This window comes from Anabrus simplex, chromosome 1, assembly GCF_040414725.1.
Source record: "Anabrus simplex isolate iqAnaSimp1 chromosome 1, ASM4041472v1, whole genome shotgun sequence".
In the NCBI taxonomy this organism is placed as follows: Eukaryota; Metazoa; Arthropoda; class Insecta; order Orthoptera; family Tettigoniidae; genus Anabrus; species Anabrus simplex.
The window spans coordinates 1,562,634,643-1,562,654,007 of NC_090265.1; the positions used below are offsets into that span (position 1 = coordinate 1,562,634,643).

General features: G+C 39.3%; 1 protein-coding gene across 1 annotated transcript in view; it reads right to left on the bottom strand.

Annotated features, from left to right (window-relative positions):
- LOC136880733 (paired mesoderm homeobox protein 2) overlaps positions 1-19,365 on the bottom strand; it is a 214,391-nt gene that overhangs the window by 30,456 nt on the left and 164,570 nt on the right. The window contains exon 3 of the mRNA XM_067153321.2: positions 6,016-6,181. Coding sequence (XP_067009422.2) covers positions 6,016-6,181 — 166 coding nt within the window. The remainder of the gene's footprint in view (positions 1-6,015; positions 6,182-19,365) is intronic.

Here is a 19,365-nt window from a genome sequence, read left to right on the forward strand (position 1 = left end):
GAGGATAAAATGAATGACGAAGACATCATAAATACCCAGTCCACAAGCCAGGAGAATTAACAGTATGAGGGGGTTGTTTCTGAAAATTGAACCAGGGCCATCGGACCAAAAGCAAGCATTATATCCATTTAGCCACAAAGCCAGACTTCAGTTTGCTAAATCTTAGGCTACCATCTCCACTGATCAGGTGTTGAGTATTGGCAGTGGCAGAGGCCAGCGCAGTAGCTTGTGAAGCAGCCTTAACAACAGAACAGGCTTCTCCGTTGGCTATTGGCTGCAGCTCAAAATGCTTAAGGCTTGACGTTCACTAAACCAACTATCGAAAAGGGCTAACCTAAGTCTAGTGATAGCCCACGTCTTGATCCCAGCATACGCCACTGATAAATGGCATATACCAACATGGAGCCTATTGTTGCCAGTCCTCCGGCCACTTCTAGGATGACTCCAATAGATACTATAGTTACTGTACTATATTCACTATGGTGCTATTCATCGCTAGCGAACTTAGGTGACATACATGTTTAAGGCAGAAATAAAACTGTTAGGGTTAACTTCATTAAACAAAAACAATGTTTTAAACTTTTAAATGTAACTGGAAGGGGGGCACTAATGGCCCCCCGCCCTGGATCCGCCACTGATTTAAAGCAACAGTGAATTTACTTGTGCTGCTTATTATTTATGTGAATTCAATTGGAGAGCAGGGTCACATCACAGAATTCAGAATCCCCACTTCCTCCGGTTCAGCTCGCGAGTCGCTATTGCATCATGGGTGAAGCACTTTAATTCAGTCTACACTTCAAGATTGTTATTATAATAGTAAATAAAAATGGCTGCAAAAGCTTTTGAAAGAACACTTATTGTAGAACCTGGCCATTCCCACCACATGTTAAAGGAGACCTATCGCTCCAGACCAGCCAGAATGAACAGTCTAAATGCATAAAACCAGAGGCGTAGCCAAGGTGAGTCAGAACCCTCCACCCCACATGGAATTTTACGAAAGAAAGTAAACGGAAACTGACAATAAACAAGTGAATGTCGACTCAATGGGTTGGCTCGTTTGAACATTCACAGATACATCATTGTAAAACCAAGATATCTCTTGAATCTATTTTCTAAGAAGCCTCGAAAATTGGATTTTAGATTGTAAACTGAATATACCATTAGCTGTAAATCTGTTGACCTTGATCATATTCCTCTTGTTCTATAAGATTTTGTAGTGTACTTCAATCTGAATATCGACATGATTCACTCGTATCAGTGTCCTTATAATGACACTCATGCATACATACACCACACAAGCAGCACAAGCACCTTCATTATGTTCTATCATCATTTTGTAACTGTAAACCCCCCCCCCCCCGCATCGGTCGATCCTGGCTACGCTACTGACTTCTACAGTATCATGCTCGTATATCCACTGTAAAGTAACCAGGATAAAAATTAAATAATTATGTAAATGACTATTTGAATATGACAATGATAATACAGATCACACGAAATAAAGATTTAAATTACTTCGCAATGAATAATGCAAACTCCATGTGTACAGTAGTGCGCATGCGTAAGCACGTGATTGCTTACAACCAATCAGTAACCAGAATCAAATAGATTTCTGGTCTGTTGATAAATGTAGAGCAAAGTGTGGGCTAGTGGTTGGGAACACGTCGAAGGCAGAGGCAGAGGGGAAACCGGAGCCATTACTCCAGCTGTCTAAAATACAGGGAGGATTCTTATGTATGTTTGTTTAAAATAGGTCATTGACCCCTGCTGTGAGGGTTGCCTACCTTACAGGCGCTACCCCCATTTTCAATTCAACTCTTGAACAACTTCCCTTACTCATATCATATTTCTTCTGAATCATTTCCTGGACATTGCCATTTTGCAGAATTCCTTAGTTCATATTTTCTCATCCGCCATATTTCAGATATTTACTTCTAAGTTTCTGAAGGCATCCATATCGCTGCCTTGACACCTTCTACTCAGCCTGTTTCTACTGGGTGTTATGCACCTTTCACTTCCTTGGTACTCTATTAATGAAAGCTATATTCATTTACTATTCAGTAAAAATGCTCGACTTTATTGGGATTCAAATACCAGTGTTCAGCATTCATACTCCAGCGCCTTACCACTTTTATCAGTGAGTATGTGTTAAGGATCTATTAATTGATGCCTATAAATTTTTTAAGTTTCTCAAATGTTCTTTGTATCCCTTTCGGAAAACAGTGAGAGAATTTTGTATATGTAATGCTTACTGACCCATGTCCAGTAGATGCGCAACAGCTGCTGATTTTTCATACTTATGTAAATGAAATAAAATTCACATCTATTATTATTATTATTATTATTATTATTATTATTATTATTATTATTATTATTATTATTATTATTATTACATATGCAAGTGAAACATTATTCAAAACAACAAACACAGTTGCAATAGATAGAGTACTCAAGTTAGAAAGGAGAATAGTGAGGACCTGTTTAAATAAAAATTATCAAGTAAACGGAGTCTGGAGACTAGCTTCCAATGAGACAGTTTATAAAGAAATAGAACCTGTGACTATCACAATGAAAAAGAAACGAATATCATTCTTAGGCCATCTAATACGGTCACCAGAAAATAGAATCAGTAGAAAAATTATGGAAGAGTAAGAATAATATTAGATGGATCACAGAACTTAAAGAAGACATGAGAGAGTTGCATATTACAATATAAGATTTAAAATACAAAACCAATACACTCAAAATATTAAAAGATAAACACACTAGACTACAGACAAAAATCAACAAGCAGAGAACAGGGAGAGTGATTCCAGAAGCAGAACGAAAACTACATTCAGAAAGTATGAAGCAGTATTGGGCTGACAAAAAGAAGAAAAACCTCCATAAACCTAAGTAGTCCTATGTTGACTAAAAAATTAAAATAAATAAATAATACCGTACAACGGGGTCAGGGGTGAATAGGAATGATTTTCTACTATTTTTTATTTTTACGCATCAAAGAGTAAATATAACGATGAGAAATTTTATCATTTCAAAAGTTGGCTGCACTGATGTTGCTGTTAATATTCACTTGTTTTCCTGCTAATTCCTATCTTGATCTTATATTTGTCTACTAAATTTGTTACTGCCAAATTATCACTTGTTTTTCTTTGTGGAAAATCTTCTCCTGGTACATTAAAACTCTTGATATCAGGTAAATGATTTAGTATTCATTATACAATATCATGTATCTACATAACAGCCCATATTTATTTTTTCTCTGTAATTTGCTTGTTAACTATTTGCTGTGTGTATTATCAGGAAGTTCAAAATGTTATAACTTATGGGGTGAATGGGAACAATTGTGCGCTTTAATTAAATTAGTTGTTATTTTCTTTAATGACCTGTTTAATGGGGAATATTAATTTATATTAGTATTCCAAACATAACCTTGGCAATATTAATATTGTTCTTAACTTTTTATTTATTTCTCACTCAGTAAACGTCTTTTATTATTTCAGAAATGCCTAGAAAATACAAGCCCAAAGGGCAAAGGCAATACAAGAAGTATACTCCCGAGAAAATGTCTTCTGCACTACAAGATTTAGAAAGGTGACTGTCCTACAAAAAGTGTAGTCAAAAGTCATTTTGGACGTTTGAGAAAGGGCCAGGCAGTTAGAAAACAAGGAGGGCAGACAGTTTTATCTCCTGAAATTGAAGGCCATATCACATCCAGATTAGTGACATGTTCAATGTGGGGTTTCCTTTGGATGTAACTGATTTGCGCTTGATAGTTAAAGCTTATCTTGACAGGAAGGGAGTAATTGAAAAGAAATTTAAGAACAACTTGCCGGGAATTGAATTTGCTAAAAACTTCTTAGCGCGTCACAAAGAGCTAATATCTGAAAGAATGTGCCAGAACATTAAAAGATCTAGAGCTGAAGTTTCTTCGGCCATAGTCAATGAGTATTTTGACCACCTTAAGGAAAGTATTGCTGACGTTCCACCGACTCACATCATCAACTATGATGAAACCAATCTAACAGATGACCCTGGACGGAACAAAGTACGGTAATCATGAAACGAGTCATTAAATATCCAGAGCGAATCTTAAATTGCAGCAAAGCATCAACTTCCCTTATGTTTGCATGCACTAGTGCAGGGGAGGTTCTCCCTCCTTATGTTGTTTAAAAATCACTTCATCTGTACGACACCTGGACAGTTGGTGGTCCTGCAGGAACACGATATAATAGGAGCCAATCAGGTTGGTTCGATGCTACATATTTTGAAGACTGGTTGATTCAGTTGTAATACCATTTGTGAGGTATCTTCCTGGGCTAAAAGTCCTAATTGGAGACAATTTGTCCTCTCATTTGACTGTCGATGGTATTAGGATGTGTGAGAAATATGAGATTGAGTTTGTTTTCCTTCCAAAAATTTCTACTCATCTCACACAGCCACTTGACGTCGCCTTATCCCACCCACTGCAGGTATCATGACGGAAAATTCTACTAGAATGGAAGAAAAAGGAAGGGCGCTCAGCAACTTGTGTCCCAAAGGCAGTATTCTCTCGTCTTCTCAACAAACGCATGTGTGTTATAAAGGAAAACCAGGAGAAGAATATTAAATCTGGCGTTGAGAAATGTGGCATTATTCCTCTTAATCGTGAGAAAGTGCTAGAACGCCTTCCAAGCACTAATGCTGTGAATGATAACACCCATGCTGACACTCAGGTAGCTGATGATTCAATCCTGTCTGTTCTTAATGAACTGCGCTACAATGACCAGCCAAAAACACCCGTTCGATGGCGAAAACTTAATGTTATCCCGGGTAAGAGTGTGAAGGGAACAGACATTCATTCTAAGGATGATGACACTTCTGTAAGCAGTGGAGAAGATATTGATACGTGCAGTGCCAAAAAGAGTGAAAGAAAGGCACGCAAGAGACCATTAATTACTGATACCAACAGAAGGGAACCATCCAGGTGTGACAAACGAACCAGAAATGTTGATGAAGTTTGCGTAAATGGAGAAAAGCTCGCTGGTGTTTACAGGAAACGAGACATTCAGTCTGGTGACTGGGTTGTTGCAGATTTTTCACTGACAGCTAAACAAACATCCTCCAAACGGACTTTGTTTATTGGAAGTGTTGTTGACATTGTTTCTGCAGATGAAGTAAATGTAAAGTTCACTAAACACCTCCCAACGAAAATTGATAGTGGTAAGATGTTCAAATGGCCTAAGATGGATGATATTTGGGAGCTATAATTGGGATTGTGGATCCCCCACAGCGGAAAGAAATGGGCTGTTAAAATTCCATTCTGTTGACTTCAACTTATGGTGATGTTAACACTGGAAGACTTTCCTTATCAGTTGTTCAAACAATGTGTTCATCTACAAATTTGTATCTCAGTGTTTGAAAATTAGTGCCAGTTATTATCAATTTTCTACACATATTAGTCAATAAACAATCTTTGTTCCTTAAGCATACCTTATGGCATGTGTATGTCGTTTCTTTCCACCCATATTAAAGGTAGAATAGAATTTTGCGGGGTGAATAGGAATGCTGATATTTTTGTAAATAGATTTGAAACTGTGCTGCAAAATTGTTATAAAAGTACTTCACTATGAAGATCAAAGGGAGTAGCATCTCTTCCAGTGTAAAATGCTTAATATATCAGTGAGATGACATATGAAAATATCTCAAAAAATCATTCCTATTCACTCCATTCTACGGTAATAATTATATAAGCACTTTCAACATTCGCAAAACTCAGGGGTGTAGCCAAGGGGAACCCCTCCCCATGGAATTTTTACGAAAGAAAGTAAACGGAAACTGATAATAAACAAAACTGTTGACCTTGATCGTATTGTTCTCGTTCTGTAAGATTTTGTAGTGTACTGCAATCTGAATATCAACATAATTCACTTGTATATCAGTGTCCTTATAAAGACACTCACGCATGCGCACACCACACACTCACAATCACCTTTCTGGCTACGCTACTGTACAAAGCACTGACGACTGTTGTACCTGATTGTGGTACCATGGCTGACGGACGCGGCGCTAACGGCTGCTCTGCGCCCTGGCCTTGTTGTTCGGGGGATGGTCTGGCGGCGGCGTAGAGTCCACAGCTTCTCTGAGCCAGAATACTGCGCTCATTGCGACGGAATTTGGCACGCCGGTTCTGGAACCACACCTAGAACAACATAAAGTCTTGTTCTAGATGAATATTCAAGAAATAAGTATAAAGAAATGACAAAAGGTATTTTCATCATAATACCTTAAAGAACCATTTATTTAGCCATTTAATAGAAAATTATGATTATATTATTTCACAGTTGTCAGATGAATATAGTCCTAAGACCTGGCACTAAAAGTTCTTGTTATCAGTAATCATGGTAGCATATTATGTAGCTAAATTGGGAAGTTTTAGAGTTATGGTCTTCACCGTATTTGTTCGAAAATAAGCCTAACCGATAAATAAGTCCCAGCTTTAATATGTAAGGGAACATTAAGAGAAAGAAAGAAACACACAAATAAAGAAGGAATGGGAGACTAAAGGGATATCAACTAAAATATAATTGTACAGTATTTGGGAAACATTACAGAAATATTATAGAATCCATCCACCTTTTGTTACCATGTCTGTCTGTATATATAATACGAGTTTTGTCTGAACATTTCCCAAAATTAAAAAATAATGGTATTTCTGTAGTATATTGATCGTGTCCACAGTAAGAAGGAAATTCAGTTTTTAATTTTCCTTCATGTATGTATGTACGTACGTACGTTTGTATGTATTGAACCCTTTAATGTCCTTCGTATGATACCTACCTTCCTTACCTATCAACAAATCGGCATGCGATATTTCTCTTCGGTCGTCTATAGGTTCTTCGTCACTTTCTTAGGTAAGAGATGAGTTTCAGCAATTTAAACTATTGTCTACAATTAGAGGACTCCAGTTCAAATAAATGGATGTTTATTAACCATAGGCGATGCAATCGAGGAAACTTGTGACATTACACCACCTCAAATCAACGAAAACAGTCTTGTACTTTAAAAAAATAACAACAATAACGATGATGGGAGACGCTGGCTTTGGAGATCTTAACTCAATTGCCTGATGGGCATCCTTCCTAGAATTCACCGTCTTAATTTAAAAACGAAATTTAAAAAGTTTGGAGATCCCTAAAATCGGTTTACATTGACACTGCATGTACCATCATAATGATTCGTGATGATCCAGCCCCCGTAACACGAGCTCTGGACTCTTGGTATAATTAAGGCAGTCCAATCGGTATGTGCCACACAGTGGTTGTACGGCATGGACCCTTAATTGATTCGATGTGACCTACGACTATGTCATGGAATGACATCTAGCTTTGTGATTTACGTTAAAGTCATTGTGGGTGATGACCGCAAGGAAAATGATGCTATGCTGGCAGACGGACCTAATCGAAGTAACCGAGGTTGATGAATCCATGACCATCCAATCTTCTAAGCTGAAAGCTGAACACAATTAAGTTACAATAGTTGATGATCAAGGTTTCCACATTAATAAATCCCCAGCACATCTGATGCTTAACAAATCAAAATAACAACAATAACAACAACAAGAAAAGCTCACAACACTTGTGCCAGTAAAGTCCCTTGCCATCGGACATGTACTCTTAATCGTTACGTTAATAAGTTGAAATTTCCCAACAAACAAAACTAAGATTTCCAGAACACCTTTTCAAGTTAGTCACTTGGTTTTAAGTTAATTTTCAAAATACGATTCCACTGAATGTAATAAATTAATAAATGAAGTAATCTCATAATCATAATTAACAACACATTTTATATATCCCGGACGAATGGTTTCTTTAAACTCCCTAACTGTTTAATTACATTTTGTTATCATTCGGACCTGTTTACCAGAAACATCTCTTTTGACGAAAAATATTGACCTAATGCTGTTTATGCTCAAAGTTTTCTTCACCGCGGCTAAGAAGTAGAATACATTGTCATAATAACCAGTACTATTTATGTATTTCATGACGTCACTCAGTAAGTTTACATTATAACACTAATAATCCTAATCTTACATCCTATAATCTGCATAAATTTACACACAACGCAAAATAAAACAACCCATGTCAAATCGCAAGGTTTGTTCCTTGGACTAATTTCGGCACCTCCTTCGATATGATTTCAGGCCAATGAGACTCGAGTGTCGTAATGCACTTCACCCAACTCTAGGGTGGATGGACTACTGCACCCCATGTTTTCCACAAGCACGACCTCATCTCACATTAACCTACATTTGTGCCTGGAAACCAACAACAATAAAAACACAATCATCCATCACGAACTCTATGGATTGACAGCTATCGCGACATTCAAATAAAATAATCACAAAACTTTGGACCGCCTCAACAACACCAAACAACATCACTACCGATCCTCAAATTTTGACACCACTGAAAATGGTTATTTCCAGCATAACGTATCATCGTGTCATTTCCATCGCTTCGATAATGAATCTCAAGTCTCTACTAAAACGACTCTCTTATAAAATAATGAAATCTAACTCCATACCTTTACTACAAATGACAAAATCTCAGTTACAGTTTCTGTCTAACAATAAGCTGCTTCGATCGGCCAACAGCTGGATTGATAACGGAAACATGTTATCTTGACCTGTATCAAATGAAAACCTTGCCTCGCTGACAATTCACATGAAATATAATTCTTGACCCACATAGATTATTCGAAGAGATTTAATTTAAAACGTCACTTGAAATTTTTTTTAATCCATCACGGTCCTATGGTTTCACGTGGAATCCTAACTATGGAACGACCTTATTCCCATATAATTAAATTACACAAAATAAATCCTCGGGTTCCCTACAATGGAAATCCCGGCATAAAGTCTCTTCAACACTACAGGATTTCAACAACCTTATCCACATTCCTTCCCATCTTTGCAAGACTTGAACCACTTGCTACTTCAAATTCTCCACACGACAATAATATGGAATATCTCTCTTGGATGACCCACTATGTTGTTACATAAAACACTCTGTGACAAACTAACCATCTCTTCCGGCATATCTGAATTTGACAACACGATGTTTCCGAAACTGAAACTCACAACTTACTTACAAAAATTTTACCGTTATTTTCCTCTCATCAATTCTACACCGGTCTCGCCTCATAGATTCTCTTAACAAATTTTACAGCGTCGAACACATGACTATGTGCCTTAAGCAACAGCTGGCAATCCATCATTACCGCGCACTCGTTCTAAATGGCAAACCACGTATTACACTTACATAAATTTCATCTTTACACTGAACAGAATTTTATTATAAATTAATGTCTTAACTTTAGCAAACAACAAATATAAAAAAATAAACGCACGCAAATGATACTTTGCTCTAGACATTATATTCGTTTTACAGCCATCAATCTGCCACTATACAACATTTCACACGCAAGTTTCGCGACTTTCCGTTTATCCAAGAAACATAAAAATGACCTTTCATCGTATTCCTCTGACATTTTACGAAATAAAATAAAATAAAATAAAATGCGTCACAGATACACAAATAAAATGGTGACATCATGAAATAAACACATGCACTTTATAACAAAGGTAATTCACATACCTCATCATACGTCATACGTCGTCTCACGTCTCAACAGGTCCACCAGCCTCTCTCATTCTTTATCTAGCCACCTCGACAGATAGTGGCTTTACAAAACATATTCTTCCTTTCGTTTATTTTTAACATCACTCACCTGAAAATAATGACAAAAAATGTCCTTCACACGTTCTCTTCTTCGCGAACTGAACACGTTCGTCAAATCACCGATCCGCACACGCAATAAGGTCAATCAAGGATATTTCTAATTGAACGGCAGGACTTCGGCATTAAAATTACCGTCTATTACCTGAACGTGTCCGCCTCCGTAGCGTAACGGTTAGTGTTATTAGTTGCCGTCCTGGGGGCCCGGGTTCGATTCCCGGTACTGCTGGAAATTTAAGAATGGCAGGAGGGCTGGTATATGGTTGAAATGGTGCATGCAGCTCACCTCCAATGGGGGTGTGCCTGAGAAGAGCTGCACCACCTCGGGTTGAGGACACGAGTACTTACCTGAACGTGAATTTACATGACGGTTCCACATGGGAATACTGTTAATTTGACTGACAATCTCTCCCCACTTGGAGACGTCGTTAGATGGCCATCTTTGACCAAACTGCTTTCCCTTGTGGGGACATAGTCTATACAACCAGTTTTTAAATGTTAGTCTGAATAACGTGCGCTCACTTCAAATTCACTGAAAACAATGCGGGATTGCAAATGGCACGGCGTTCTTTTATAAAATTTACTCTCACACCCATGCCATCCGACTTTACCGCCAAAAATTTACACACTCTTTTCGACCCCACATAAATGTAATTATGGCTGATCACGACATAACACATAGCTGCTTAGTTTAGTAGCTGTGTTGATGATAAGCATTAAAGGGTTTCTCTTAACCAACTGAGTTGTTAAATTAACTCATAAGGTAGGCACTATATTTTGGTCGATGTAACAGAGTTTAAACGAACAGGCGCGTGTTTCGACAATTTTCCTTCTGGAGCTGTTTAGCGTCTAAAGTCGTTACCACTAATAACCAAATTGTTTCACTTACGATTTCCTGACGTTTACTACGGCAGTTTCGTCACCAATTCTTCTTAAAATGTACTTTTACTTTAAAAAAATAGTTCCGCCAAGCTACTTCGTATCCCTGCGCATTCTGAACGCGTGGGTGACGTAATTTATGTAGCATGAAAATGAGAATCACCACCTGTTCTCCACGCGCCGTCTCTGGTTAGAGATTAAAAAATTCAGCTAGAGCTCATGACTTGTAATTCATATGGGACCTCATGTAATGAATTTAGGACTCTGGCTCCTTATGACACAAAGGTCATGGGTTCAGTATGTATGTATGCACGTACGTACGTATGTATGTATGTACAGTATGTATGTATGTATGTATGTATGTATGTATGTATGTATGTATGTATGTATGTATGTATGTATGTATGTATGTATGTGTGAATGCGCATCGCGAGAAAATAGCTGGCGACCAGTATCCTGTATTCGGGAGATAGTAGGTTCGAACCCCACTGTCGGCAGCCCTGAAGATTAATTAAGGCCATCCACGGTCTCTTCCTTCCAACTCCTGGCCCTTTCCTGTCCCTCCGTCGCGATAAGACCTATCTGTGTCGATGCGATAAAGCAACTTGTAAAACAAAACAAAAATAGCGGAACAGAATTTACTGAAAATAGGTACGTAAAGCCAGGAAATAAGGCACTACACTTTAGGCTGTAAATAATTGTATTCACACTGAGTGAAATGGTAGTCTAGGAGAAGGTTTAACATTTAATTCTCCAATGTTTATGTTATTAGTGGTACTATCGATAAATACCAAACGCTATAGAGGATACAGTTTCCGATCATTTATGTCTTGTATAAGTTTTCGTACCCGTACTGGGTATGTTAACAGAGATGTTCATGAATTTAGATTTTTGTTGCTTGGTCCATATCAACGCAGAGCCACAGAACAGAATTGAATGAAAATTGGCATGTAAAGTGGTGGAATAAGGCACTACTATTTAGGCTATAAGTAATTGTATTCACCCTGGGTGAAATTATAGTGTAGGGGAGTAGTATAATTGGATGGTTCGGCGGCCTCCTCCTCCTCCGGCTCTCGGGAGAGGCCTCCTCCTCCCGCGGGAAATTTGAATTTTGGCGGGAAATTTGAATTTTGGCGCGAGATTTGAATTTGTAAACAAAGCCACGTGCTTTTTGACAGCTGTCATCGACAACAACGCATCGCTAACCTTAGTACTGCCATCTTGACGGGCCTAAACCTCACTAGTGCCAACTTAACCTAACTAGCATGAGGTAAACAAAGCCACGTGTTTTTTGACAGCCACGTGCTTTTTGACAGATTTGTAAACAAAGCCACGTGCTTTTTGACAGCTGTCATCGACAACAACGCATCGCAAACCTCAGTACTACCATCTTGACGGGCCTAAACCCCAGTAGTGCCAACTTAACCTAACTAGCATGAGGTAAACAAAGCCACGTGTTTTTTGACAGCCACGTGCTTTTGACAGATTTGTAAACAAAGCCACGTGCTTTTTGACAGACAACAACGCATCGCTAACCTCAGTACTGCCATCTTGACGGGAATAAACCTCAGTAGTGCCAACTTAACCTAACTAGCTCGAGATAAACAAAGCCACGTGCTTTTTGACAGCCACATGCTTTTTGACAGCTGCCATCCGCCATCTTTAAACTACAGAGCGCTGTGCTGCCCTCTTGCGTCACCTGTCATCGGCAGTGCTGCCATCTTGGCGGGCCTAAACCTTAGTGCTACCAACTTAACCTCACTAGCTCGAGATAAACAAATCCACGTGCTTTTTGACAGCCACGTGCTTTTTTGACAGCTGTCATCCGCCATCTTTAATCCATAGAGCACAGTGCTGCCCTCTTTAGCTACTTACCTTTGAAATGTGGTGGCGGATAATTTGAAAAATGCTTTTTGACAGCAGCCATCTTGCATCGCAAACCTCAGTGCTGCCCTCTTTAGCTAGATACCTGTGGTAGCAGACAATTCCACGTGACAGCAGCCATCTTTAATCAAGAGAGCACCGTGCTGCCCTCTATGTGGTGGCGGCAAATTGAAAAATTCCACGTGCTCTTGTTTGGAAACAAACTCACGTGCTTTTTTGACAGCTACCATCCACCATCTTTAATCAACAGAGCACTGTGCTGTACTCTTTAGCTAGATACCTTTGAAATGTGGTGGCGGCAATTTGAAAAATTCTATGTGCTCTTGTTGGGAAACAAAGCCACGTGCTTTTTTGACAGCTGTCATCCGCCATCTTTAATCAATAGAGCACCGTGCTGCTATCATGCGGGCAATTTCATCACCTATCACCCGTCATCTTTAATCTACAGAACACCGTGCTGCCCTCTTTATGGCTACTACCTTAAGCATGTAGTAGCGGGCAATTTGAAAAGTTCTGTTAGCTATCATCCGCCATCTTTAATCAAGAGAGCACCGTGCTGCCATCTTTAGCTAGATACCTTTGAAATGTGGTGGCGGCAAATTGAAAAATGCCACATGCTCTTGTTTGGAAACAAACTCACGTGCTTTTTGACAGCTACCATCCGCCATCTTTAATCAACAGAGCATAGTGCTGCCCTCTTTAGTTTGAAATGTGGTGGCGGCAAATTCCACATGCTCTTGTTTGGTAAACATAGCCACGTGCTTTTTTGACAGCTATCATCCGCCATCTTTAATCCAGAGAGCGCCGTGCTGCCCTCTTTATCGCAGTAGATGTAAATTCGTCACCTGTCATACGCAGTGCTGCTATCTTTAGCTAGATACCTTTGAAATGTGGTGGTGGATAATTTAAAAAGAAAAATTCTACAGCAGTCCTCTCTCGACGCTAATTGCATAAGATGGCGGCTATACATGACTCCTTAAGGGTGCTTACGCAAGATGGCTGCTATACACAGGTTCTTATGAGACGCCCTTGGGATGCTTGCGCAAGATGGTGGTTATACAAGGCTCCTTATGAGACACCCTAGTGATGCTTGCGCAAGATGGCGGTTGCTCTTATGAGGCGGCTTAAGGGTCCTTGCACAAGATGGCTAGAGACGCCCTAAGGATGCTTGCGCAAGATGGCGGACACAAGATGGCGGCTATACACGTCTCCTTATGAGACGCCTTAAGGGTGCTTGCGCAAGATGGCTGCTGCTCTTAGCTTAGAGGCTAACGTGTCGTGCTAGTTCGATTCATTAAATTTAGGGCTTAAATGCAAAATGTTAAATATCTCGAAAGCAGTGCACCGTAGAGCAAAACGGACAAAATTTTTCTGCCTAATACCTAGGTTCGCAGTATGAGGAACAAGAAAATCATAGTCTAATGATGGGATCAACGGTTCGGTTCCTACTTAGGCCCTTATACATTTGCTCTGTTTTAGCTTGTATTGAAGCGAGTCTTCGTAACATGATCAGGTTTAGCTATGGTAGAGAGTATAACGTGCCGTGCAGGTTCGATTCATTAAATTTGGAGGCTTAAATGCAAAATGTTAAATATCTCGAAAACGATGCATCGTAGAGCAAAACGGACAAAATTTTTCCGCCTAATACGTAGGTTCGTAGTATCAGGAACAAGAAAAAACATAGTCTAATGATGAGATCAACGGTTCGATTCCTACTTAAGCCCTTTGCCATTCGCAGCTATCTATTTCTACAAGATGGTGGCTGCTCTTATGAGAAACAAGATGCCTTGAGACGTCCTAGGGATGCTTACGCAAGATGGCAGACACAAAATGGTGACTATACATAGCTCCTTATGAGACGGCCTAGGGGTGCTCGCACAAGATGGCGGCTACTCTTATGAAGAAAGCTAGCTTAGAGGCTACTGCGCAAGATAACAGCTGCTGTTATGCATGTGGTGGAGGGCAATTTGAAATTCTATGTGCTTAATCAACAGAGCACCCTGCTGCCCTCTTTAGCTGAAATGTGGTGGTGGATAATTTGAAAAATTCTTTTGACAGCTATCATCTTTAAACAAAGGCGACTATACATAGGCTGTTAAGGCCTTATCATTCTCCTCCTCCTCCTCCTCCTCCTCCTCCTCCTCCTCCTTCTCTACCTCCTCCTCCGCCTCTTATGTCAAGGCATAGCTTTATATCGAACAAGTTTAAACCTGCATCGCGAAGGCAAGCGTGTGCAGCGATAACATTATTGTGCATGTTTAGACTTTCGAAACATAAGAAGAGTAGAATCAAACGCTGTACTCGATACGACATGTGATCAGAACATTGATTGATGCGTTCAGAAAACAAAATAAGTGATCAAGACTAGAATCGAACAATGTACTCAATACATCATGTGTTTAGAATATGTCAGGGGATACGCTTGTTCTAAGAAGATCAGATTGAAACATAACAAGACTAGAATAGAACACTGTAATCGATGTTGTTAACTTCAACATGTGATCAGAACATTGATTGATGTGTTCAGAACACAAAATAAGTGATCATGACTAGAATCGAACACTGTACTCGATACAACATGTGATCAGAACATTGATCGATGTGTTCAGAACACGAAATAAGTGATCAAGACTAGAATCGAACACTGTACTCAATACAACATGTGTTTAGAACATGTTAGGGGGTACCCTCGTTCTAAGAAGATCAGAATGAAACATAACAAGACTAGAATCGAACACTGTAATCGATGTTGTTAACCTCAACATATGATCAGAACATTGTTTGATGTGTTCAGAGCAAAAGTACAATTTTGATGATTTGCGCAGCTAACTCGCTCGGTAAACGATATAGCCAAAGTATAACTTCAAATTATTTACCTTCCATCATTCGTCTTGTGTGTAAAAATCAGTCGAACAAGTTATCGCATAAACATGGCTGAAAAAAAAATCGTGATAGGGTATGGAACCCAGGGGTTACATCTTATCAGAAGGGCAAAAAGGATGAAAGGACTCTTCCTCCTCCTTACCGCACATTCCTTGGCTAAAGGGCTAATGGGCTAAAGGGCAAATGGGCTAAAGGGCTAATGGGCTAAAGGGCTAAAGGGCTAAAGGTGCAACAACCTCATCGATCGCTATCAGCAAGAACGCTTGTACTTTGTTAAGTGTAGAAAATTAATCTTTATTGGTAAATGGTTTTATGTTCAGAACAAGGAATGGAACCTAGGGGTTACGTCTTACCTAATAAAATCCCCGAGGTGCGATGAGTTACGTTTTTCGAACTAGTGTTTGGAACACTGAACTTTTCAAGATGGCAAGAGTGAGGTTAGCAATGTTCTGTTGTTGGATTTTAAATTCCGCGCTACAACATGCATAAGGTGGCAGCCCTTGAGGTTTACTCCCGTAAAGATGGCAAGAGTGAGGTTAGCAATGTTCCGTTGTTGGATTTTTAAAATTCCCCGCTATAACATGCAAAAGGTGGCAGCCTTGAGGTTTACCGCCGTAAAGATGGCAGCAGTGAGGTTAGCGACGCTCCATTGTCCTTCAAAGTGAGGTTAGGGTTCGTCAAGAAGACAGCTGTCAAAAAAGCACGTGGCTATATTTACCAAACAAGAGCACGTGGTCGTGACGTCACGGTCACGTAATCAATCCTTAGCTCGACGTCGCTAAGAGCAGCATTAGGATTAGCTATGCTTAAAAGTCTTGGGAACAGAGCAGCAGTATGAATTGCTATGTTTCAAAGCGTGTACACATCACCTATCGATTTTACATACATCGACCATCGAACTAAACTTCATCCGCTAGATCGTGCTGCTATCTTAGCATGACTTTAAAGTACAATGAATAGCCATGTTTCAAAGCGTGTACACATTACCTATCGATTTTGCACGCATCGACTCTCGTACTAAACTTCTCCCACTAGATTGTGCTGCTATCTTAGCATGACTAAGATGCATGAACTGAAAGTACGAAGAATAACCATGTTTTAAAGCGTGTACACATTACCTATCGACTTTGCATGTATCGACTCTCGTACTAAACTTCTGCAGGTAGATTGTGCTGCTATCTTAGCATAACTTATACGCATGAACTTAAAGTACAGAGAATAGCTATGTCTCAAAGCGTGTACACATTACTTATTGATTTTGCATGCAACAAATATCGTACTAAACTTCTTCCTCTAGATTGTACTGCTATCTTAGCATAACTTATACACATGAACTTAAAAGTAGAAAGAATAGCCATGTTTCAAAGCGTGTACACATTACTTATTGATTTTGCATGCATCAAATATCGTACTAAACTCCTTCCGCTAGATTGTGCTGCTATCTTAACACAACCTATACGCATGACCTTAAAGTAAAAAGGTGTGTACACATCACCTATCGATTTTGCATGCATCGAATCTCGTACTGAACTTCGTCCGCTAGATTGTGCTGGTATCTTAGCATAACTTATACACATGAACTTAAAAGTACAAAGAATAGCCATGTTTCAAAGCGTGTACACATCAACTATCGAATTTGCATGTATTGACTCTCGTACTAAACTCCTTCCGCTAGATCGTGCTGCTATCTTAGCATAACCAATACGCATGACCTTAAAGTAAAAAATAATAGCCATGTTTCAAAGTGTGTACACATTACCTATCGACTTTGCATGCAACAAATATTGTACTAAACTTCTTCCGCTAGGTTGTGCTGCTATCTTAGCATAACCTGTACGCATGTACTTAAAGTACAAAGAATAGCCATGTTTCAAAGCGTGTACACATTACTTATTGATTTTGCATGCATCAAATCTCGTACTAAATTTATTCCGCTAGATTGTGCTGCTATCTTAGCATAACCTATACCAATGAACTTAAAGTACAATGATTAGTCATGTTTCAAAGCGTGTACACATCAACTATCGAATTTGCATGTATCGACTCTCGTACTAAACTTCTGCAGGTAGATTGTGCTGCAATCTTAGCATAACTAAGACGCATGAACTTAAAGTACAAAGAATAGCTATGTCTCAAAGCATGTACACATTACCTATCGATTTTACAAGCATCGACTCTCGTACTAAACTTCTTCCGCTAGATTGTGCTGGTATCTTAGCATAACCTATACGCATGGCCATAAGGTACAAAGAATAGCCATGTTTCAAAGCGTGTACACATTACCTATCGATTTTGCATGCATTGACTCTCGTACTAAACTTCTTCCGCTAGATTGTGCTGACATCTTAGCATAACTTATACACATGAACTTAAAAGTACAAAGAATAGCCATGTTTCAAAGCATGTACATATTACCTATGGATTTTGCATGCATTGACTCTCGTACTAATCTCCTCCCGCTAGATTGTGCTGCTATCCTAGCATAACCTATACGCATGACCTTAAAGTAAAAAGAATAGCCATGTTTCAAAGTGTGTACACATCACCTATCGATTTGCATGCAACAAATATCGTACTAAACTTCTTCCGCTAGATTGTGCTGCTATCTTAGCATAACTAAGATGCATGAACTGAAAGTACGAAGAATAACCATGTTATACAGCGTGTACTCATTACTTATCGATTTTACATACATCGACTCTCGTACTAAACTTCTTGCGCTAGATTGTGCCGCTATCTTAGCATAACCTGTACGCATGAACTTAAAGTACAAAGAATAGCCTTGTTTCGAAGCGTTTACACATTACCTAATGATTTTGCACGAAACGACTATCATACTAAACATTTCCCACTAGATTGTGCTAAAATCATGTAAGTGTGCTGCTATCTTAGCATAACCTATCGATTTTACATGCATCTACTATCGTACTAGACTTCTTCCGCTAGAGCATGTAGCAATCGCTTTTGAGTATCCCTAACCCATGTGCATGACTTAAAGCATAAAGTAGAGCTATGTTCTAAAGCGTGTACACATCACCTATCGATAATGTATGTATCGACTATCGTACTAAACTTCTCCTGCTAGATCGTACGAGTATCGCTTGTGTGTGCACGAACTTAAAGCATAAAGAATAGCAATGTATAAAAATCTTGTAAACAAAGCAGCAGCATTACGTATAGTTAAGATTAAATGCGTGCACACATCATGTATCCATGACGCACACAGTACTAAACTTATTCTATTAGAATGTACAAAGTTCGCATGTGTTTGTCCTGCTATCTTAGCATAGCCTATGTGAATGAACTTAAAGCTTAAAGAATAGTGATGTATAAAAATCTTGTGAACATAGCAGAGTGTTAACTACGTAGGTGTAGACATTGAACTTTACATGCTGAGGCAGCATACTACGTGACCGTGACGTCACGACCACGTGCTCTTGTTTGGTAAACATAGCCACGTGCTTTTTTGACAGCTGTCTTCTTGACGAACCCTAACCTCACTTTGAAGGACAATGGAGCGTCGCTAACCTCACTGCTGCCATCTTTACGGCGGTAAACCTCAAGGCTGCCACCTTTTGCATGTTATAGCGGGGAATTTTAAAAATCCAACAACGGAACATTGCTAACCTCACTCTTGCCATCTTTACGGGAGTAAACCTCAAGGGCTGCCACCTTATGCATGTTGTAGCGCGGAATTTAAAATCCAACAACAGAACATTGCTAACCTCACTCTTGCCATCTTGAAAAGTTCAGTGTTCCAAACACTAGTTCGAAAAACGTAACTCATCGCACCTCGGGGATTTTATTAGGTAAGACGTAACCCCTAGGTTCCATTCCTTGTTCTGAACATAAAACCATTTACCAATAAAGATTAATTTTCTACACTTAACAAAGTACAAGCGTTCTTGCTGATAGCGATCGATGAGGTTGTTGCACCTTT